This window comes from Phasianus colchicus, chromosome 7 (genome assembly GCF_987193195.1).
Source record: "Phasianus colchicus chromosome 7, bPhaCol1.hap1.1, whole genome shotgun sequence".
NCBI lineage: Eukaryota > Metazoa > Chordata > Aves > Galliformes > Phasianidae > Phasianus > Phasianus colchicus.
In genome coordinates, this window is record NC_143442.1 from 27594078 (window position 1) to 27614631 (window position 20554).

A 20554-nucleotide genomic window follows, 5' to 3' on the forward strand; every position below is an offset into this window, starting at 1 on the left:
TTGTTAAATTTCATGAGGTTTCTATCAGCCTATTTCTCCAGGCTTTTGAGGTCCCCCTGGATAGCAGTGCAACCCCGTCTGTCATTCCTCACAGTTCTGTGTCATCTGCAAACTTGCCGAGGGTGCATTCTGCCCCATCACAGGTAATTAATGAAGATGTTAAATGATGTATTCTAATGGCTTTTGCAGAATGACCATGTAAATTTAAATAGAATGTTTATGACACGAATATTAGCCTCTTTAGGGCACTAACTACATCCATTTAATTTTCAAGTAGAAGGCTAAACTGGAAATATAAGCCTTTAGGAAACTAGTTAAATTCAAAAGAAGTGGTAATGTGTTGTGATTTGGATACTATATTTTTTACAAAGGCACATTTCATTGAAAAGAAAGCTCTCACATTGTTAGAAAAGCATGAATGAGCTTTCTTTTTAGTGAAAGATATAGTGTATTCATTAGTTCAGTGTTACTTACAGCATTAAGTTTAGAAATAATTTGAATTTTTTTCTGCACCGAAGGCTCTTCTAAAGAATGCTGCTCTATTTATTTATTTTTAAGGCATCAATAAAACCCTCCTGTTTAATACTGCTAGTGACTTGGGGCAGCTTGATTTTTGCCTTCTCAAAAAGTTTTCTAATCTAAGAAAGGAGGTGTTAGAAAAATATATAGTCCAGATGATCATACAATGGCCTGGGTTGAAAAGGACCACAATGATCATCCAGTTCCAACCCCCTGCTGTGTGCAGGGTCGCCAACCAGCAGACCAGGCTGCCCAGAGCCACATCCAGCCTGGCCTTGAATGTCTGCATGGATGGAGCATCCACAACCTCCTTGGGCAACCTGTTCCAGTGTGTCACCACCCTCTGTGTGAAAAACTTCCTTCTAGTATCTAACCTAAACCTTCCCTGTCTCAATTTAAGACGATTCCCCTTGTTCTACCGTTTGATAGCTGCCCATCTTTCTAACAAGACAGCTGTAATTGTACTGCTGCCAAATAAGGTAAGTTACATTTGGAAAAGTATGTTGTAAAGTCAGGGCAAGATAAAAGCATGCAATTTTATTACATTTTGTAAGGAAATGGAATCATCCCATGCCTTGAGAACCTGGCAGCTGGCTGATTTGAAAAATACTGATGCTGAAAAAATACCAGATAGATCAGTGTATTGAAAGCTTACCACGTTAATGGTAAATTACAAAGCTGAACTGCTTGGCCATCTTCCAGTGATGAGAGTATAATGGAACTCCTTAATCAAAAGCAGGTACCTAAGTTATGGCATAAAAATTCTTGGCTGGTTGGTCTATCACATAAAATGTGTTCAATGAATCAATCACATGATTGGACAGTGCTGTTCTTGTTACCACACGGGGAAGATAAGGGATGAAAAAACACATTAAATAACAAAATCACAATATAATAAATATAACAGAGGAATAATAAATCACACACATTATCAACCCAGGTGAGAGTTCAGACATTGCTTTATTAAGAATGCTTTTAAGAGCACAGCTGTTCTCTATTACATGTAGTTGGAGCAGGCAGGTACCACAGCTCTGCCTGCAACCAGCAGCTGTGTTCACCACCTGCTAATTTCAAAGCAGGGGGGAATGCTTGTTTGAGCTGTATGGCATAGTCCAGTTCAGAGCCATTTTAGCCCCCCTTATTTTCTTGGAGCTGCCACAAAAGGGCATCGTGCGCTTCCTCCTAGAAGAAAACCTCCCTGAATAAAGCTGAAATCTCACTGAATGAAGTTGAAATTCATTTTTCTGTAGCTGAAGTTAAGCAGCACCAGCTTCACCCACCACAGCTGTGTCCCCTTCCCCCCCCCCCGATGCTCGGGCGATAAATTGCACCTCCACCTGGGCGCGGAGCCTGCGTGCCGTGCTCGGAGCGCTCAGCACCGCCGCGCTGCCCTCGGAGCGGGCTGTGGCTGCACCTTCGCACTGTGCTTTCTGTGTTACCTGGCAAACGTAATCAACAAACCGCAGACAAAACGCGCTCTTCCATACAGGCGACTCGCTCCGAGCGCGGGGCGGGGCCGCTCCCGCGCGGCCGTCGCGGTTTGCAGCCCAACCGTCGCGCTCGCTCGCGGCGCTGCGGGGCAACGGCGGCTCCTCAGTGCGGCCGCGTCCCGTCTCGTCCGAGCGGACATGGACACCGAGCAGGTACGGGGCTGCGCGGCTACAGCGCCGATTTGACGCCGGGAGTTGGCGGGGGGGTGCAGCTGCGGTGCAGCGAGCTGCTGAGGGGGTGCTGGTGCGGGGAAAGAGGGCTGCAGCGTCCGCGCTGCGAGCTCTTCCAGGCGGAGTTTGTTCGAAGCGACGTAAGTCCTTAGAACTGCGCCGGTTTCCTTCGGCTCATTCCTTTGGTGGATTTGAAGTTACGTTGGGTGCGTAGCGGAGGGTGCGCGTCGGCGCCGGTCCGGTCCGCTCTGTGTGACCGTTGGTGCCGGCAGCGGCTGTGCTGCGAGGCGTTAGGGATGCTGGAATCTCAGGGTTACAGATGGCCGTGTGGAACGCTTTGGTGTTTTAACCAAAAAACAAACAAACAAACAACCAAAAACAAACTCAAATCCGCGTAATGTTGCACGCGGTGAAAACTTTTCTACTTCTGTTATTCGTAGAAAAGAAACCGCTCAGGTTTCTGTTACTCCTAACCAGGAGTCCGCCCTGCTGTAGGCACCTGCGTAGCAGGGGGTTGGATTGTGTCAGCCGTGTCCGACGCTGCCCGGCCCCTGCAGCGCACCCAGCGCCCAGCAACGGCGGTGCGCGGGGGGGCCGCGCGATGCCGGCTTCGCTTACAGCGAATAGTTGTATGCGTTTCGATCTGTGGGCTGAACGCAGCCGTGTGAGCGGCAAAAAGCGTGCAGCCCTGCTTTTCGTTCTGATTAAACGGTTTGAGAACGGGTTTCAAGATTGAAATATATATCTTTCAGTGCCTCACCACTCTTACTGTAAATCTTCCCTGTACTATCACAGCAGATCTTGCTAAAGAGTCTGTCCCTTCCTTCCTATAGCTCCCCTTTTGTCAACGGTTTACGGGCTGGTTCTGCCCAGTTCCGTGACTAGCGGGGTGGAGGGATCCGCAGATCCACGCCTCCGGAAAAAGGGAACAGGGGACCCCAAAATAATTAAAAACAGCGGCAACAATCTGAGGAGAAACAAACTAATTTACTAAATATAGTATCAGAATGCAAGATAACACACTATAATACAATATAATTAAATTTGAAGCTAATAAATATAATGAGAGAGAGAATGTCCGAAAGGTGGGTAGGCCTCACCACAACGCGGAGAGCTGAGGTGAGATGCGCAGTCCAGTTGAGCAGCAGGGAGAAAAGGGCGGAGAGCCGACGAAAAGCAGGCAAAGAAAAGTGCATCAGGTGACCTTGCCAGGAGTTGTATCTCGAGACTCTCTGCGACCCCAAAGTCCCCTGGGGAATGTCCCCTTCTTCTCTTCCAGGCAGGTACCCAGAGCTTGAGCATTAACAGTTAAACTCCCAGTGCCCCACATGATGTTATGATGTGGAATACCGAAAACCAAAAATCACAAAACCATGACACCTTTAGATACTGAAAGGCTGCCATCAGGTTTTCCCAGAGCCTTCTTTTCTCTGGGCTGAGCAGCCCCTGCTCTCTCAGTCTGCTTTGGTAGGGAAGGTGTTCCATTTTTGTAGCCTTCTCTGGTCACGCTCTAACATGTCCATGTCTCTGCCGGACTGAGGACTCCACACCTAGACATAACCACTCCAGATGAGGTCTCACTAGTGCAGAGTAGAGTAGAGTAGAGGGACAGGATCACCTCCCTTGACCTGCTGATCATGCTGCCTTTGATGCAGCCCAGAATACAGTTTACTTTCTGGGCTGCAAAATTGCTGGCTCATGTTCAGCTTCCTATCCACCATTACTATCAAGTCCTTTTCAGAAGGGCTGTGCTCGATCCTTTTATATCCCAGCTTGCATTGATGGTAAGGGTTGCCATGACGCAGGGCAACATTGTTGAACCTCATAAGGTTCACCTGGTCTCACTGCTGGAGCCCATCTGGGTCTCTCAGGTGTGTTGACCACACAGTTTGGTGTCATTAAAAATGCTGAGAGTGCTCTCTATCCCACTGTCAGTGTGTTTGATGAGGACATTAAAGAGCATTGATGCTAGTGTAGTTCTAAACATCAATCTTATTATGTAAAGAATGAAGAGCATGTGTATACTCAAGGTTCAGAACCAACTGAAGTGACTGGCTCAGGTCCAGCAGTAAGAAAGCTGCTGACAAACCAGGATCATGGGATAGTTAGGAGGCTGGAGCATGGAATGTAGGCAGGAAACTGTTCCATGGAGAACAGAGTCTGGGAATCATTAAGAAGACATCTAAAATCATCCAGTCCTACCATTGACCCATCTCCACCATGCCCACTAACTGTTCCTCTGTGCTACATCTTTACCACTCAAATTCCTGAGTTCTGATGGAGGTTTTCTTTGGACTTTGGACTTTCTGACTTGCATGTGAATCGCTACAGTTCTTGTAACTGTGTGTCTAATCTTTGAGTGTCCTATAGCACCGCAGCTGCACTGCAAGGTGTCACGGAATTAACTAGATCAGTTCATGCCCGTGACAGGGGGCAGTAGGCCCCTGCCCTCCCCACCCCCCGCCTGGGCCCACAAAATGGGAAGGAAGGGGGAAAAGAAAAAAACAGCGGCAACAAACTATGGAGGTAAACTTATTTTACTAACTATGATATCAGAATGCAAGATAATACAATATAATACAATCTAATTGAAATTGAGACTAATAAATCAAATAAAATATGAGAGAGAGTTCCTGAGACTGAGTCAAACCTGAAAAAGCTTGGAACGGCTAGGAAAGCACCTCCAGCACCCACTGCCAGGCAGTAAGAGACCGCCCCCCTGGAAGGGTCAGATCCCATGACTTCCATAATGTATGGGGATAGGTACGTAGAATTAGAGCATTAATTCCAGTACATGATGTTTTGATGTAGAATATTGAAAATCAAATAAAAAAAACCCAAAATCATGACACAAGGTGACTTGTGGAAGGGTAGCTCAGGTGTGCTCACAAACTTCTGCAGCTTTTCTCCACTCTACAACCCTTGCTTAAGAATTAAAGCACAATAAGCACAGCTGTGGCATAAATATAGTGTTACTTTACTGCAAGCGCAGCTGCGTAAAGAGAGGTGGTGTGGGTAATGCTGGGTACTGGCACCAAGCTGAAGCAGAGGGCAAATGGAAGAGCAGCCAAAGGTGCTTATGTTTGCCTGTTTTAAATAATTGTACAGCTAGCTTGTCTTGTTTGCTCGGAGTGAGGTGCTGTGCTGAAAACATGTTAGTTGGATCCTGGGCACAGTCAGCGGGACAGCCAGCATTTCTGTGTCATGCTGAGGGGTCAGCCTTGTGGAAGGGCAGAGAGTACTGGGCAGTCTTCAATGGAAGTTTATGGGTTAGAATAAAGGACAGGTATGTGCTAACTGAGGAACCTGAATGAAAAACCTAACTGTATGTTTATATTATTTCTTGGTATGTTTTAATTCTTTAATGTTTATTTTGGCAAAAATATACTTCAAATGCTTCCCAGCATAAAATAGATTTTTCCAGCCTGTGATTTGTAAAAGGTATTTGGGAAAGTTAAATTTTACATGGAAACATGCTAGAAATCATTGGAGAAGTGACGTGGTTGTGCTTACAAAAATTATTGTATGAGTGCTGCTCTGAGAGTAATGCCTCTTATTTTATTATGTTGGCCCATTATGTCAGAAGTGAATTTTGGTGGTATTGGCTGCAGAGGTTGAACCTTCCCACCAGGATCCCGTTACACATTGTTGCTGAACAGCAGAGGGGCAGTCTGGCAAAATGGTGTCTACATGACATGGAAGTGCATATGAACCGAAGGTGGAAGGAAATTCTTTCATGCAGAAAAAATGGCGCCTGTTGACATTCATTTATGCTTGCTGAACGTTTATGGAGACCAAACGATGTTGGGTGATGTGTTTCAGCAGTGGTGACAGTGACAGTGGGCCACCTCCATGGGTGCAGGTTTTTATAACACAGCATGCAGGCTCTTGTTCATTGCTGGTGAAAATGCAGAGCTAATGGTGGTGACTCTATTGGAAAATATTGTTCTGTAGCTGAGAATTTGTTCTATCAAGTAGTATTATCCTATTTTTTGTGTCTGGTGTAGTTTCTGTTGAAATAAATGGGAGGTGTAACTTCCAGAGCAGCCTATGGATCAGAGATGAAAATGGATTTATAGCTTCTTTACAAGTTGAAGTATGGCTGGAAGTCTAATATTAGTACTAATTAAAATATTTGTGATTTTTCCCAAGGCTGCTCCAAGTGTCAGAGGGAAGTTTGCAAAAAGAGCAGCGAGCTTAATACCACAGCTACCTCAGGTAGTTTTGTTGGATTTTTTGTATGCTTTCATTTTCAAGTATGTTCACGGCAGAGTTATATACAGGTTTCAGAATCTATTGAACTGTAATATGTGCATGTTCTCTGCATTATGTACTTACACTATTCACGTTTAAGTATTTGGAAATATGTTCCAATATTTTTAAAACATTGCAGGTAGAATATTTGAACAAATCTGTAGATGCTTAAAGTATAAAACTAAAGGGTACACGCAAATATTTGCATGTAAGTTTAGTGTGCTTATCTCTACTGGGCTGGATATTTTGAAGTTGAGGGCAACATGTAGGTAATAGTTTACTGTATGATTTTTATGCTGCCTTGTTCCTACTATATACTAGGTTATATATTTATTTATTTGTATTTAAAATATCTTAAAGTGCTACTCGCACCTACAACTTGTGTAAAACTAAAACACAAAATATTTATTCCAGGCAAGGTCTCATCAACCATGGCAGCAGACTTGTCCTTCATTCCGCCTGAGTAAAGAGTGGGAAGATGATGAGCCAGATGAGTTTTCTGTAAAAAATGAGTACCCATCTGGTAAGGTGAACAGTAGCTGGTACTACTAAAGAAAATCTTTCAGGAAATGTGTCGTGCGTTTTGAACGGTTTTTAAAACTTAATTTCAAAATGTGCTTTTCTGCAAGGAGAGTATTTGAAGGCAAGACGCAAGAGACTCAAGATTCAAGATTCTAGAGATAATGAAGCTGAGCCATCAACTTCTAAACTGCAGAGCAGCAGTCATCTGAAAAAAAGCCAGGAACGTTTCAGAAGTGCTCTCGTTAACATTATATTGTGAGTTTAATGATTTCTGAAAAACGTACTTTCTCCTGTTGATAGACGGACCAATCTTTTAGTCATTTCAAAAATTTGAAGATTACAAATCAAAAGAAAATATGTATATGACAGTGAACTGTATCACTGACTTTAAAATCTGAACCTTAGCAGGTTGTTTACAAACTTGGTTGCATGCTTCAGTGTTCTTTTTGAATCACAGTGTTTTGTGTTTTTTGTAGAGTTTTGCCAGTCTCATTTGTTCTGTGCTGCTTATTCATAGCTGATGTGTTTGATGGCTATATACTGCTTATGCCACTGAATGTATCTGAAGAATGTGATGCACGCTTGTTTGTTTGTTTTGTTTTTATGTCAGGCAGGAGGACATTACTGAAGAACCCCTTAATGAATCCCAGTCTCCAAAAGCAGATTCCTCTACAGCAATAGAGAAGGATATTGTGGTAGGGAAAAGCTATTTTCAAGAATGATAAACTTAAAACAGTGCCAGTTATTTATTGTAAGTATAGACAAGATGATCGATATAATGATAGAATTATGAAAACAAAAAAGCACTTGACACTAGTTACATTTTTTTTTTTTTTTACTAAATAAGCCCATGTTTCACTGAAACCTGTGCTAGTAATTACTATCTAGTACTGAACTTAACATTGCATTCTTCTATCCTGCAGAAATACTACTATTACATTCGCCATGGAATTGATACAGCAAATGTAGCCCCACTGGATGAAGCCTGGTTAGATCATGTTTTAGTTTTAATTCCACAGCATCTGAAATCATTTGATGAAAGCATACGTTCACTGACCGATGAAATGAAAGAAGACTATTTTCTGAGTGTAAAGAAGGCTATAGGTAGATTTCTAATATTTACTAGTTTTATCCTAAGTTGATAATACTCGAAAGTGTTTGTCATTGAGTGCTGCTCACTGCTGAGAGCTACCAAAAGTGAGAGAACTACCATAAAGCGCTCTGCTTCATGGTTGAGGAGCACTTTAATGAAAAGAATATGGTGGTGCCCTTACCCTTGTAATAGTAAAAGCTATTATTACCCAGTATTTTGCATCTTTCAACAATTTAAAAAGATACTTTTTTTCTAAACTCCTGTTTAATTGTATAGCTTTCTACTAAATCTCTTTTCATGTATTTCCAGGTAAAACCATTTATGTCAATGAGTTGTCCATTTGGACGTTTTTTTTTATCTTTATTTCTTTGCTAAGCTTATGTTCTTATTTTTGTTTTCACTTTTTTCTTTTTCTTTTATTTTTAAACACCTTTCTTAGTTGACTTTGTCTTAAGAGACACCAGAGAAAAAGATGAAGACAAGAAGAAAGATTCTCTTTTACCTCATCGTGCCGAGTAAGAAAATATATTTATTCAAATGGACTGACTAGAGAGCGGTGATGTAATATGTGTAATGAATAATCTTAAGTAGTGTTGCTCAGTGCTAGCTTGAGCACTGCACAAAACAGTAAAAGTAAATACATTTTAGTTATTAATTAGCTCAATTAATGCTTATACAGCTTCCTTGGAAAAACTTGGAAAAAATATGTCTACCATGAATAATTGTTTGGAATTAGTTTTGTTTTGCAGTGTTTAACTGGTAAGAAGTCCTACATTTAATCTCACAGCATTTGAAAATAAGATATGGAAGGGCAAATTCTTGTGTTTTGAGGTATATGTTCTCAAATACCAAATGGCAGGCATTAAAGTGTATAGGAGGGTGGCTGTGACAGATATTACTGAGACAATTTTCATCTTGAAAAGAGAAATAATGTGTAATGAAACAGTTATTTTATCCCCCGATAAGAGGCCATCCTACAGTTTCTGACTGTAGATCTTCCATGCCTGTTAGGAACTATCATTTTATAGGACATTGCAGTAGTTTTCATATAAGCTTATTTCGTATGCTTGCATAGTAAACCCAAAGTATAACATTGTCCTACTACAACAGTCAATTGGCAAAATGATTTTATTTCAGTAACAGTACTTGAAATACAAAATTTTCTTCTAGAGAAATATGTCAGATAGATGTGGAAATTCAGGAAGGTTTTTTCAACTTCCTAAAGCTAAATTTTTTTTTTTTAATCTCCAATAGGATACAGATTCATTGAGAAGTGGATAAACATTTTATATCAGAATTACCAGTTCCTTGTTTGTGCAGTTTACCTTGTTTCATGTGCAGATTTAGAAAATACCTCTGATCAGATTTGTTGTCCAAGCTTGAAGTTCAGTATGGCAAAGCAGTATTTTAGATTCTAATTATGGCTTCATTGCTACCATCCTTTCAGGACATTATCATTTAGAAGGTTATTTCACAATGTGAATATGTAGAAACCACTTAAAGAGCAAATGAAAGTTGTTCATGTAGGTCTGTAGTTCTCTGAGGTGGAGTCTATGTACTCATGTATCTACATAACCTTTTCCTTTGCTTGGAAACTCATCAATCTGAGATTTGATGAAAAGTAGAAGGATCTGAGGCAGGTGAAAGTATTAAACTCTGTTTTGTGATATTGCTGTAAAAACAGAGAGCGTATGAAACTGTTAGAAACAATCGAAGACATAAGCTGAATAGTTCTGTGGTTGAGTCCTGAATGGGATTGTGCAGTTCATTCTGTAAAAAACTGTAGTTACAAGTGTATAATTTAATATAAGTTAAAGCAAAGATAGTAAAGGTTGCAAGGTCTATTTTTTCAATTGCAATACTCAGTATTTTAATAGTAAAATTTAGTTGTCTGCAGAAAACGGCAAATGACCCTGTTTAAGTTTTTAAAGGAAAAAAAACACCCTATAAGTATATTAAAAAAAACCCACCAAAGTAGCTTTATGTTCTTAAAAATTTGAAAGCAGACCAAATGGATTTATAAAAAGGCTCTATACTCATGAATGTTGACCAATTGAATATTATGTGTCAACAAAAATGTACTACAGAAAATTATGTATTCATTAGTTGATTATGTATGAATGTATGATGATTTTATTACATTCTTAATATAAGGGATCATAAATAGGCTACAGATCTCTTAAAAGTCCTAAGACCAATATTTCTCTTTTTCTCTTTGTCTTTTTAATATACATTGACCAATATTTGAAGACAGTATTTTTAATACCTGAATAATGAGTAGAAAATCAGTTTCATCTCCTGAGCTACTTAAGCTATCTATCTAAGCTTTTTGGGATGGAAAACAATTATCGTAATGCATATAATTATCTTAAAACTGTATAAATATTTTGGTTTTTAGAACAGCTGTGTTCATTCTACTGTGTTTCTTGTTTTGCTTTTTTTTTTTTCCTATGTGTTTGTGTTTTGTTTAACTTTTTAGACTAGAAGTAGTCCCAAAACCTTGGAAAAAGTCCTTCATGTCAGCATACAGTTACATAAAAGAAAACTTGCATGCAATAAATCCTTCAATGCTAGCTGTTCTGAAGCTATGGGAAACTTCATTTAAGTAAGTGTTATCAATATTTCTTAGCTTTCCAGATGCTCAGTGATTACCGAATCTAGGTAAGAAAATAGTAGATGGTGATATCTTAAGGTTTCCAGGTTGCCTTCCTGAATCTGGGACAGCTACAATATCTACATCTGAACACAGATTGTGAACACTATGGCTTTGTTCAAACACCATTTTCCCAAATTATATTTGTTTGTGTGCCCTCTGACTTCATGCTTTGGAGAGTTTCTGCCAGCTTTTTGAGTGTACAGATCAGCCTTTACTATCTGTACTTCCCCAGAAATCATAGGGAATGATTTAAGGAAAAAAAAAAGTCACCTTTGCCATCTTATTTCCTCTTGTATCTAGGCATTAATAAGCAAGGAACTGCAGATGGGAGTTAGATTGTTAGTTTTATAGTTGGATGAGATACCACCTGGACCTGGTAATTTGTGATTGTCTGTCATTTTGTTTCTATAACTGTCCTACTGAAACTACAATTTGTGCCATCATGTCCATTGTACAGAGAGGATCCAGAATGGAGCTGCTAGAAATCTGATATTCTTTGTCTTTTTTTTTTCCCCCTCTTTTTATCTCTGTTATCTTTTTTTCTTTGTTATCTTACAAACTGGCGACTTTCCTGCTTCTGACAAGTCTGAAGAAGACTTCCATTTTTGAAATAGTCATTTTAGCTTTTTCTAATTTTGAGGATTTTTTTTTTACCTTTGGTGAGGAGTATTCAAAACAATCTGTCTTTCCAGAGCAGCTCAAACTGCTTCCTTATTTCTTGACTGGTGATGAAAAAGGCAATGAATTGATCGCTTAAGTGCTGTAATGACTTGCCAGGGGTGGGTTATTTTGTTTTTGTTGTATCTGCTAAGGAACAGACAGTATTAAACTGTTTAAGAAATAAGAATACTGAAAATTATTTCCAAGCTTGGTGTAGATAATTATTTTTATTTCTACATTATTTCATAATATTTGTAAAAATCCACCAAGTCTTTGGGAAGGTCGCTGTTTAAAACAGTTAGAAGTTTCAATGTTTGGTCCCATATGCAGTATGGGATCAAATATATGCATGGACTTCAACTCTGAAAATACTAATTAATGTAATCAAATGTAAAAATTATTATCTCCATTTAAGATAATGTATACAGGAAGTGCTGAAGACTTGCATTTGGTGTTTCTGAAATTATAGAAGCTGATTTCTGAAAATGAAATATAAATGTTTAAATATGAAATAAGGTTTTACGGAAATAAGAAAACAATGAAATACTGTAATATACTTCTAAAATATTCATGTTATATTCTATTTCAGAAACTTACGCCTTCTTGACACAGAACTATTTCACAATAAACAGGAAGCTGAGGAACTTGCATCTTTCCAGGTTCAAGTCATCCAGGAAATAGGAAAATCCAAAGCTGTTCTTTCTAGGAAGTACGATCCAGTGTATCCATGTATTTTAAGTTACGGGGAAATCTTTTTCTTTGGGAGTTTTTGAAATTCTGGACTCTGCAGAGAGAGCAGAAGTGACCAATTTTAATAATACATATTAAAGAAAGAAATTCAGTGTTTTTGGAAATGCTTTGAGGCCAGTGAATGAAAATATTTTTGTAAACGTTGAGCTTACTATGATTTGTGTTGTTTTCTTGTTCTGAATTCTGGTGTGTTGTTTTGCTTTTTTTTTTCCTATAGGGCATAGATTCATTGAGAATTGGATAATTAGTGGGACATGATCAGTATTTCAGTTTATTTTGAGAAAAGCTTTTATTTTGAGGACTCCCTTGTCACCTAATTGCTATTCTTCAGAGGATTGTTGGAGCTATTTCAGATTAGTCTGCTTTTTAAAGTTTCCCTGTTTGTTTTTTTTTTTCCCCGCCCTGTTTTCAGGCCATTTAAAACAGCTATAATTCTGAAGAGATACACTGAAAAAGTACAGTATTGTTACTATCAATAATTTATGACATTTAAAAAAGTAAATTGTGATGGAATTTTTATGTAATAAGACTTGCTCCATCCCTACTTCAAAGAAACAAAGTGCCTCCTATGGATAGGAGTAATTGAGATCATCTTAGTGTTAGGTTAATAACAATACCTGTATAGAACTTCTGTTAATGAGTTTGATATTTCAGTTTATATGTTCTCACTTTTTTTTTTTTAAACCAGTGTCATTTAAAGAATGTTTTGTTAATGTCACTGGATGTCATTAAAGTGTAAGAGGGTTTCTGAAAAACCAAGTGCTTGAGAGCAGCATAATATTTGTATATCCATCTAGCAATATTTCTGAAAGACAGGCAATTTTCTTGTTATTATGCTCGATATGCTACAGTAGAAGGATTGTAATTACTAGTTGTTTGTTTTTTTAGATATTTGTAGCCATGCTGTATTTTTTGTATACATCTTATCTTTATTCAGTAAAGATATTGCAGGGGTTGGAAGGGACCTCAAGAGATCTTCCAGTCCAACCCCCAATGATTGCTTCCTGCAATTATTTACTACTGCTTTTTTACTATTCTAGATTTTAATTAACAAGAATGGCTGTTGGATTTACTAGATTCCTGATTATTTAGGGTTGTGATTTTTCTTGTTTGGTTGTCAGGTTTTTTTGTCATGATATGGAAAGCTTTTATTTCAGTGTTGGTCTATAATTGTGTTAGTACCTGCCTCAACTCTTTTCATTTCTATTTCTTTCTGACCCTGAAAATGTATTTGTGTTCTTAACTGAAGAATCATACAATGGGCTGGGGTGAAAAGGACCACAATGATCATCTAGTTTCAACCCCCCTGCTATGTGCAGGGTTGCCAGCCACCAGAGCAGGCTGCCCAGAGCCACATCCAGCCTGGCCTTGAACACCTCCAGGGATGGGGCATCCACAACCTCCTTGGGCAACCTGTTCCAGTGCCTCACCATCCTATGTGTGAAAAACTTCCTCCTAATGTCTAACCTAAGCCTCCCCTGTCTTAGTTTAAAACCATTTCCCTTGTCCTATTACTATCTACCTCGTAAACAGTTGTAAGGCTGCACACTTCTGTGTTTTCATCTTTCCTATTTCTCTCCAGTGCTAGAGCCAGGTTGGCACAATTTTGGCTAAGAATGGCAGGGCAGAATTCCCTGTGGAAAACTTTGACGTCTAAAATCTACTAAGGTTACAAAGATGGATAAGGAACTGTGTAGTCTCTGGGACTAAAGTGTGCTGCCTATGAGGTCTTTCTCTTGACTTGAGAAATAGGAGACTAGTGCAAGCAGGTGGATTTGTCTGTCATGGTACTTTTTATTTTAAATATGGTTTCATAGTAATAGATAACATTTTCAGATATGTGATTTCTTTGAATTTAAAGGTACTACTACTGTATGAGCCAATTACATTAGTTCTCCAAGTATACTGCAGCATTCTTTGTTCATGCACGTACTGCAAGCATTCAGCAATTGACTTAAAACTATAGGTTCATTAATACTAATCACTTGAAGAACTTAGAGAAATACTGCATTCTCTCTAGGTGGCTTCCAGAAGTGCAGAAAATCTTTTACCAAGGTAATAAAAGAAAGCAAATACCCAGCAATGCCAGCACTGCTAAATTAGAGGCGTTCTTCAGATGTGCTGCCACCTTAATGACGCGTCAACTGCAACAATTACTTTTACAGTCAATTCAGGACTTTACAGATTTAATTGTTCAACCAGCAGTAAGTACTCTTTCATGCCTCTACCAGCAGCACTGCCTATCTTTGTACCTTCAACTTGTTTCCTGTTGGCTTTACTCAGGGAAGAAAAGAAAATATGAACTCTGGTCTCAGTTTTCTTGACGAAAAAAGATGTGGTATTTTAGGTATGCAGTGTTTATTAAATAGAGTTAGAAAACCACAACAACTTACGTCAGAAGGGAAATACTGACATTTTAAATCTGGTAACTACAGGAACATGCTGCAGTTAGGCTTAAGGTAGAAATCCTGTGGTATAAATGCCATGTACGTCTTGCAGTGTTCTGGTGCTACCTCCCTGTAATCCCCGTTTGTATCGAAGGCTTATCTTCTCTCTGCTGTCTGTAGACATCTCTTCTGTGGTTTGAGCAAAAAAAAAAAAAGCAAGAAGGGTTTCACTTTTGGACTTACACAATGTCTATTGTGGAGTTAAACATTTCTCTGTGAATTTTATGTTTTGTAGTGGAACTGAATCTTTGTTCAGCTTTCCATTAATACATCCTTGCTCTCAGATATCCAAAGAACCTCTAGCTCCAGATGATACTGAATAATAATGAAATAATATGAAAAAAATATGCAGAGAATCTAAGTAAGGAATCATACTGTGAAAGCAGAGTATATGATTTTCTTTCCTACTCCTTCCCCAAGTTGCTTTATATACTTCTGAATTAAGTGAGATTTGACGTCCACAGTGCTGTTTCCTGTTGTTATTAGAAATACGTGTATATTCCCTAATGTTCTGCTTCTGAATGTTCTGCTTCTGAATTATCCATTATTCAAGCTACTTAGTGGTGATTAAATGCTTCCTTACAAGCTACTTAGTGGTGATTAAATGCTTCCTTATGTCTCCTAATTACAATTTATTATAGTTAGAAGATATCAGGCATCTTTTAACTTTTCTGTATCTCTGATCCAGATTAAAGGTACCATATAAAATCAAATGGTGCCACCAGGAACAAAAGCATACAGAACTTTTTGTATTGGGATACATAGGAATCTATACTGCAAAAGAGACTACACCATTTACTGCGTTTTTTTTATTTTTTAATCAGGTTCTTGTTTAGCAAATAAAATTAGAAATAATACTTTTTTATTTTTTTATTTTTATTTTTAAGGAAAGTAGTTCCACAGTGACTGGGTTAGATGATGGGTGCGTGTACTGCTGTACCTGTATTTGTATATTCCTACTCTTGTGAGGGCTGCTGCTGTAATACTACTCTGCATCAGTTTGTGCGAACAACTTTATATAAGTTGTTGGCTGGTGTATAGAAGATACTTCTAATGTCAACTAAAAACAATACTGTAGAATTAGAATCTTGGAATTCATATAAAACTGTTATTTATTATCAGAGACATACTTCATGTTTGCACTGGTATTTTTAATAGGATTAGTAATTGTAATTTGCAGTTAAAGTCCTGAGTAATTTCTAATGATCCTTTGACATTTTCTGCATTATTTAGATCAAATAATACTTCAATCTTTTTTTTTTTTTCATGCTAGAAGTCAGTTCGAGCCTACGAACACCCAGGTTTCATCCTGAGGGCAACACTTGTGAATGATTGTATTAAATTTGAACCTGACTTTAATGACTATGAGGATGTATTACTGAATGTTTATGCAGTGATGATTAATGCTGTCAGTGATATACCGAGAGTTGAGACCAAATTATTTTCTAAGTTGGTAAGAAATTACAATACTCATGGTTTTAGTTTTCTCATTATTTCCACGTTTAGTTCCTGAGTATTTTAATGAATAGTCATAATGTCAGACTACACGGTAATACATTAATATGCTTTGGTGATATTTTGAACTTTCTGATGTCATCTTTTTTGTATGAAAAGACCAGTTACTGTTCTCTAAGCAGATAAAAAGTCATCAGCTATTTTTCTCTGTCCTATTTTCTACAGTAGCTACTGCAAATGTATTATATACTGCAAACAAAATTGATGCATTGAAATTTTAAACACATTTCTGCAGAATTCTGAAAAAAGGCCTTCATTTTGACACTGGAAATGATTTTGTCATTTTAAATATAGAATCTTATGAATAGACTGTCCTTTAAAAAAATCTAAACTGTAATTTTAAAGCAGTTTCTGTTTTGCCAGAAACTTGAATAGCTGTACTACTATTTATAAAAACACTCATCAATAACCTTTAAAAAGACAAATGAAGCATCTCAAGCACGTCTAAATGCACAAAAGCAAGGTTTAGTAGCATCTGGGGGGTTGCAGGAAAGTGCTTTCCATGTTTCCAATGTTAGAAATCATTGGCGGTTAGCAAAATTGAAATTGTGCTGATCATTCAGGAAAAATAAAGACAGTGTAGACTAAAATTATTGATGAGTTTATTTGGAATGGACTTCTACTTAGAATTCTGAGTTCCTGAATGAAGAGCTCTTATTCTTCACTTACTGGAGATAAACTTCTGTAACTTAGGATTCAAAAAATTGGTAGTTGTATGTAAATAATTGTGTATTAAAGAAAAAAAAAAAAAATTGGAATCAAACTTTAATTAGAAGAAAATTGAAGTAGCGTTTAACTGTTCTTTTTTTTCTATCCTGTTAATCTTCTGTAGTATAACTGATCTACAGAAATAAGTGTAAATTGAGAATGTGGTGTCCTTCTGATTGTTATTTATTTATTTATCCTGTTTCTCTATTTTTTTTTTTTCCAAAGCCAAAAGGCGAGTCCCCATCAGCTGTCCTGAAACCTGTAATCCTCGATGAGATCTTGGATGAACATAAGAGAATGATCAGAGAAGAAATTATCAAAGAAAGTGCTGCACCTGTGGAACATGTCAAGGTTTATGATAAGTACAGCCTCCTGATAAATAAACAAGCTGAACAAGATTCTGATCGGTTCCTGATTGAGGAGCATACTTTTGAAGAAATGAAAGGAGAAATTAGAAAGTATCAGAAACTCAGTGAGGAATTAAAATATACTTCTAGAAAGGTAAATTATAAATAAATATTCCTAATTTTAGTGGTGTTTTTTTCTCTGAGAACACTAAGTCCAAAATTGATGATAATTAACTGTGAGATAAGTGAAATAAAATTACTTTTTCAGAAAAATAAGCATTTTTTCAAAAGTTAGCATTTCTGGGTTGGATTTGCCTTGTTTTGGTAAAATATAGTGCTTTTTACTGCGTAGGTCCTTTCAAAAGTAATGCCTCCTATTTATTTCCATGGAAACAGCAGATACAAAGAGCAAAGTAACACTATCTGATAGAGAAATTTCTAAAATACAAATAGAGCAAATTAAAAGCACTATTTTTCAGTGCAGTTGCCACCACTGGAAATGCTTTTAAACCAGTGATGAACAAGAGCCTGATTACTGTACTTTGGAAAAACTGAGTGACCCACTGTCACTGTTGCCACTGCTAAAATGCACCATCCAGCACCATGCTGTGCCAGCATCCACCGTTAGGCCTCCATAAATGTTCAGCAGGCATTTATGAATGTCAACGGGTGCCATTTTTTTCCACATGGAGGAATAGAGCGGCACATCTTTGCTTCAGACGCCCTTTTGTCACAAACTCCCCTCTGCTGCCATCTGTCACTTGGCAGCAACATGGGATGAGATATTGGTGGCAGTGTTCAATCTCTACTGTCATACCACCATGTTGTGGGCCAATGTAATAGGGCAGGAGGCATTACTTTTGGAGCATCCCAGTAGATATTCATTGGGAGACTTGTGAAGGTTCTCACAGTATGCTCCTTCCAGATTTTACATTACTAAAGGTAGTGGGGATCTGGTCACACCAAAATTCCTTCCAAGAATCTAAATATGTGAAGTGATCCATAATGTGATCCTCTTCTTTTTGTATTTATAACGATGTTCTGTGGTAAGAATTCTTTATTCTCACATTCTGAAAAAGAACTCAAAGTTTTAAGTGATTTTCTGTCAATTGTTCCTTGCATTCAGTGCAAACTTCTGGACAAACAAGTATTTGTTAGTCATAAGGGCTTCTGTGTATGGAAGTCAAGCTCACTTGCCCTAATCAAAGAAATCACTGGATTCTGAGACTCACTGGGAGGCAGAGGCCCCTTGTTTTAATCCTGAGCAGTACCACACATTTCATGTTTCTAAGAGATTGCTGCTTTTTAGATGTACCTCAAACTCTGTAATGTCACCAGACAACATCCGCTGCTGCCTCCTTACAGAGAAGAGATGCCCTTCCTGCATGAGGCAGTAGATTGTCAAGATAAAAAGTGATAGAATTAAGATTTAGTTACAGTTTGACGTGCACAGAGAGAAGTAAAGTTATTCATAAGTATGTATTTTTTTTTCTCTTCTTCACTGTATAGTTTTTAGAGCACTTTTTGGCTTGAGTGAAATCTTAGGTGAGAGTCTTGCCATTATTTTTAAGGTAATGAATGATTATAGGTAAAAGTTGTTCAGCATTTGGGTAATTTAAGTTTGTATTACAGTATCTTCGTCTAGGAATGTTTGAACTGCATTGTGATGAATTAATAAATGCATTGGCAAAGCGAGCAGATAATATCTGTGAAAAAATTATTGCCAAAATGCTCAAGGATCATCAAGATATAAGCGTGAGGTAACTCAAACTGAAAATGTATTTTGAAATATGTTTATTTTTGCTTCCACTGCTGAACTTCATAAAACTTAAAGCATATGATAATTTATTTTTTGCTGTTACAAATGTATGCGATTTGTGTAAGGATGACTAGAACAAAACAAACCTGCCAAACTGTTTGTTTTTCAGATTATGTGATGAATTTGAGAGAATATCGGAAAAAGCCCTTAGTACTCCTTCTAGTACACAAGAGCTCATGGAACTTAAGGTACTCTCTTCTTTTTAATGAGACCAAGCAAAAACAGCTGTGAATACTGTTATTCTGTCCTGGAGTAGTAGCGTGTGAAAGTTACACAGTTAATGGGTGTGATTCTGACCCTCTTGAAGTCACTGGTGATGTGTTACAGAATTAAAAAGGACAGGTCGTTTTTAGCTATGAGGCCAAATGCCCATAGCCTGGCTCTTTTAGAGACATCTAAACTCTTCCTCACCAAAGCATCATGCTTGCAACTGAACTGACTACTTAGAACTCTGTCTCTGCAGTCATCTGCACTGTGATATTGTTGGAAAGTGAGTGCATTGACGTGGACCAAAACTCTGTAAGGCAGTGCTCTCTAAAGCCAGGTGTGTGCAGACCAGCAGCTGCACACAGAGATCCATTGGAGTGCATGAAGGAAATATTAGAACTTTTATATTTTTTTATCTAAACAATTGAGGAGGAAATTAAGCTTTACCAACATCTAATATGTAGATTGACACTGATCCCCTTGCTTGGTCCATATGTCAGAAGGTCTTGTACCATCTATGTATGTGTCCTGAGGGAATATTGGATATTCCACAATGTGAAGGGTCACAGTAGCACCCTCGCTCATTCATTCATTTTCAATGTATTGCAATTAATGCATTGCAGTTTGTGTGCTTACAGTGGCACACAAATCTGTAAAAGAGTGGGTTTACAGATTGTATTGTTCAGTTTTAACTAACCTAACTCCCACCAAATGGGCAAGTGGCTTAAAAAGATTACTATGGAGAAACTGCTTCTTGAGGATAATGCTAATAATGTGGGAGCAAAAGGAAGGAACAAGAATATGACAGAGCTGATGCTTCTGGTACGAGTTCTTTGTCAGCCATGTCGTTAGGTAAAAATAATGATGACTTAATCAGAGCTGACAAGAAGTTGGCAAAAAAAGCTGCTGACTTGACTGGAATTAAAAAGAAGATTCTCAGAAAACAACAGAAATTCGTGAAATTCATTCACTGTGTTAATCACAGGCATCCTGTGAGGTATTTAATGCCTTTTTGGGGTACTTCCTGCCTATATACCTCAGTCTTCTTTAGTAAGGCCAATAGTTCTTAAAGTGCTCAGCCTCTTGATTTGAAAAACAGCGATGGGGAGAGAGATGAATTCCTTCTCATTCAATGGAAAACTTTAAGCGCACTCCTTCATGTTTTGAAATTTCATGAGTCTTTAGCACTGGACAAGATTCATACTAATGAAGCCCTCACCAAGCCACTTTGAATAATTTACCAGCAGTCCTGGCTAATTTGGGAGGTACTGTTTGACTGGAGTTTAGCAAACGTGATTCCAGTCTATGGGAAAGGCAGGAAGAAAGATCTAGGGAATCATACATCTGTCAGTCTGACCTACGTTGCAGGGGAAACTGCAGAGCAGATCATCTTTCT

At 38.2% G+C, this 20554-nt stretch overlaps 1 protein-coding gene across 3 annotated transcripts in view; it reads left to right on the forward strand.

Moving 5' to 3' along the window:
- The first annotated feature begins 1940 nt into the window (after window positions 1–1940).
- The window catches only part of DNAH7 (dynein axonemal heavy chain 7), a 99015-nt gene continuing 80401 nt past the window's right edge, over window positions 1941–20554 (forward strand). For 2 of the 3 annotated variants that reach the window (XM_090144281.1, XM_090144282.1), the window contains exons 1-14: window positions 5188–5253; window positions 6333–6398; window positions 6849–6957; window positions 7064–7211; window positions 7567–7651; window positions 7880–8060; window positions 8489–8564; window positions 10529–10654; window positions 11955–12074; window positions 14136–14319; window positions 15836–16015; window positions 17011–17286; window positions 18765–18892; window positions 19061–19139. In XM_090144281.1, coding sequence (XP_090000407.1) covers window positions 5236–5253; window positions 6333–6398; window positions 6849–6957; window positions 7064–7211; window positions 7567–7651; window positions 7880–8060; window positions 8489–8564; window positions 10529–10654; window positions 11955–12074; window positions 14136–14319; window positions 15836–16015; window positions 17011–17286; window positions 18765–18892; window positions 19061–19139 — 1776 coding nt within the window. In that variant the 5' untranslated portion in view covers window positions 5188–5235. Of the gene's footprint in view, window positions 2163–5187; window positions 5254–6332; window positions 6399–6848; window positions 6958–7063; window positions 7212–7566; window positions 7652–7879; window positions 8061–8488; window positions 8565–10528; window positions 10655–11954; window positions 12075–14135; window positions 14320–15835; window positions 16016–17010; window positions 17287–18764; window positions 18893–19060; window positions 19140–20554 lie in introns of those variants that run through there. The other variant, XM_031601139.2, reaches the window with a different exon arrangement.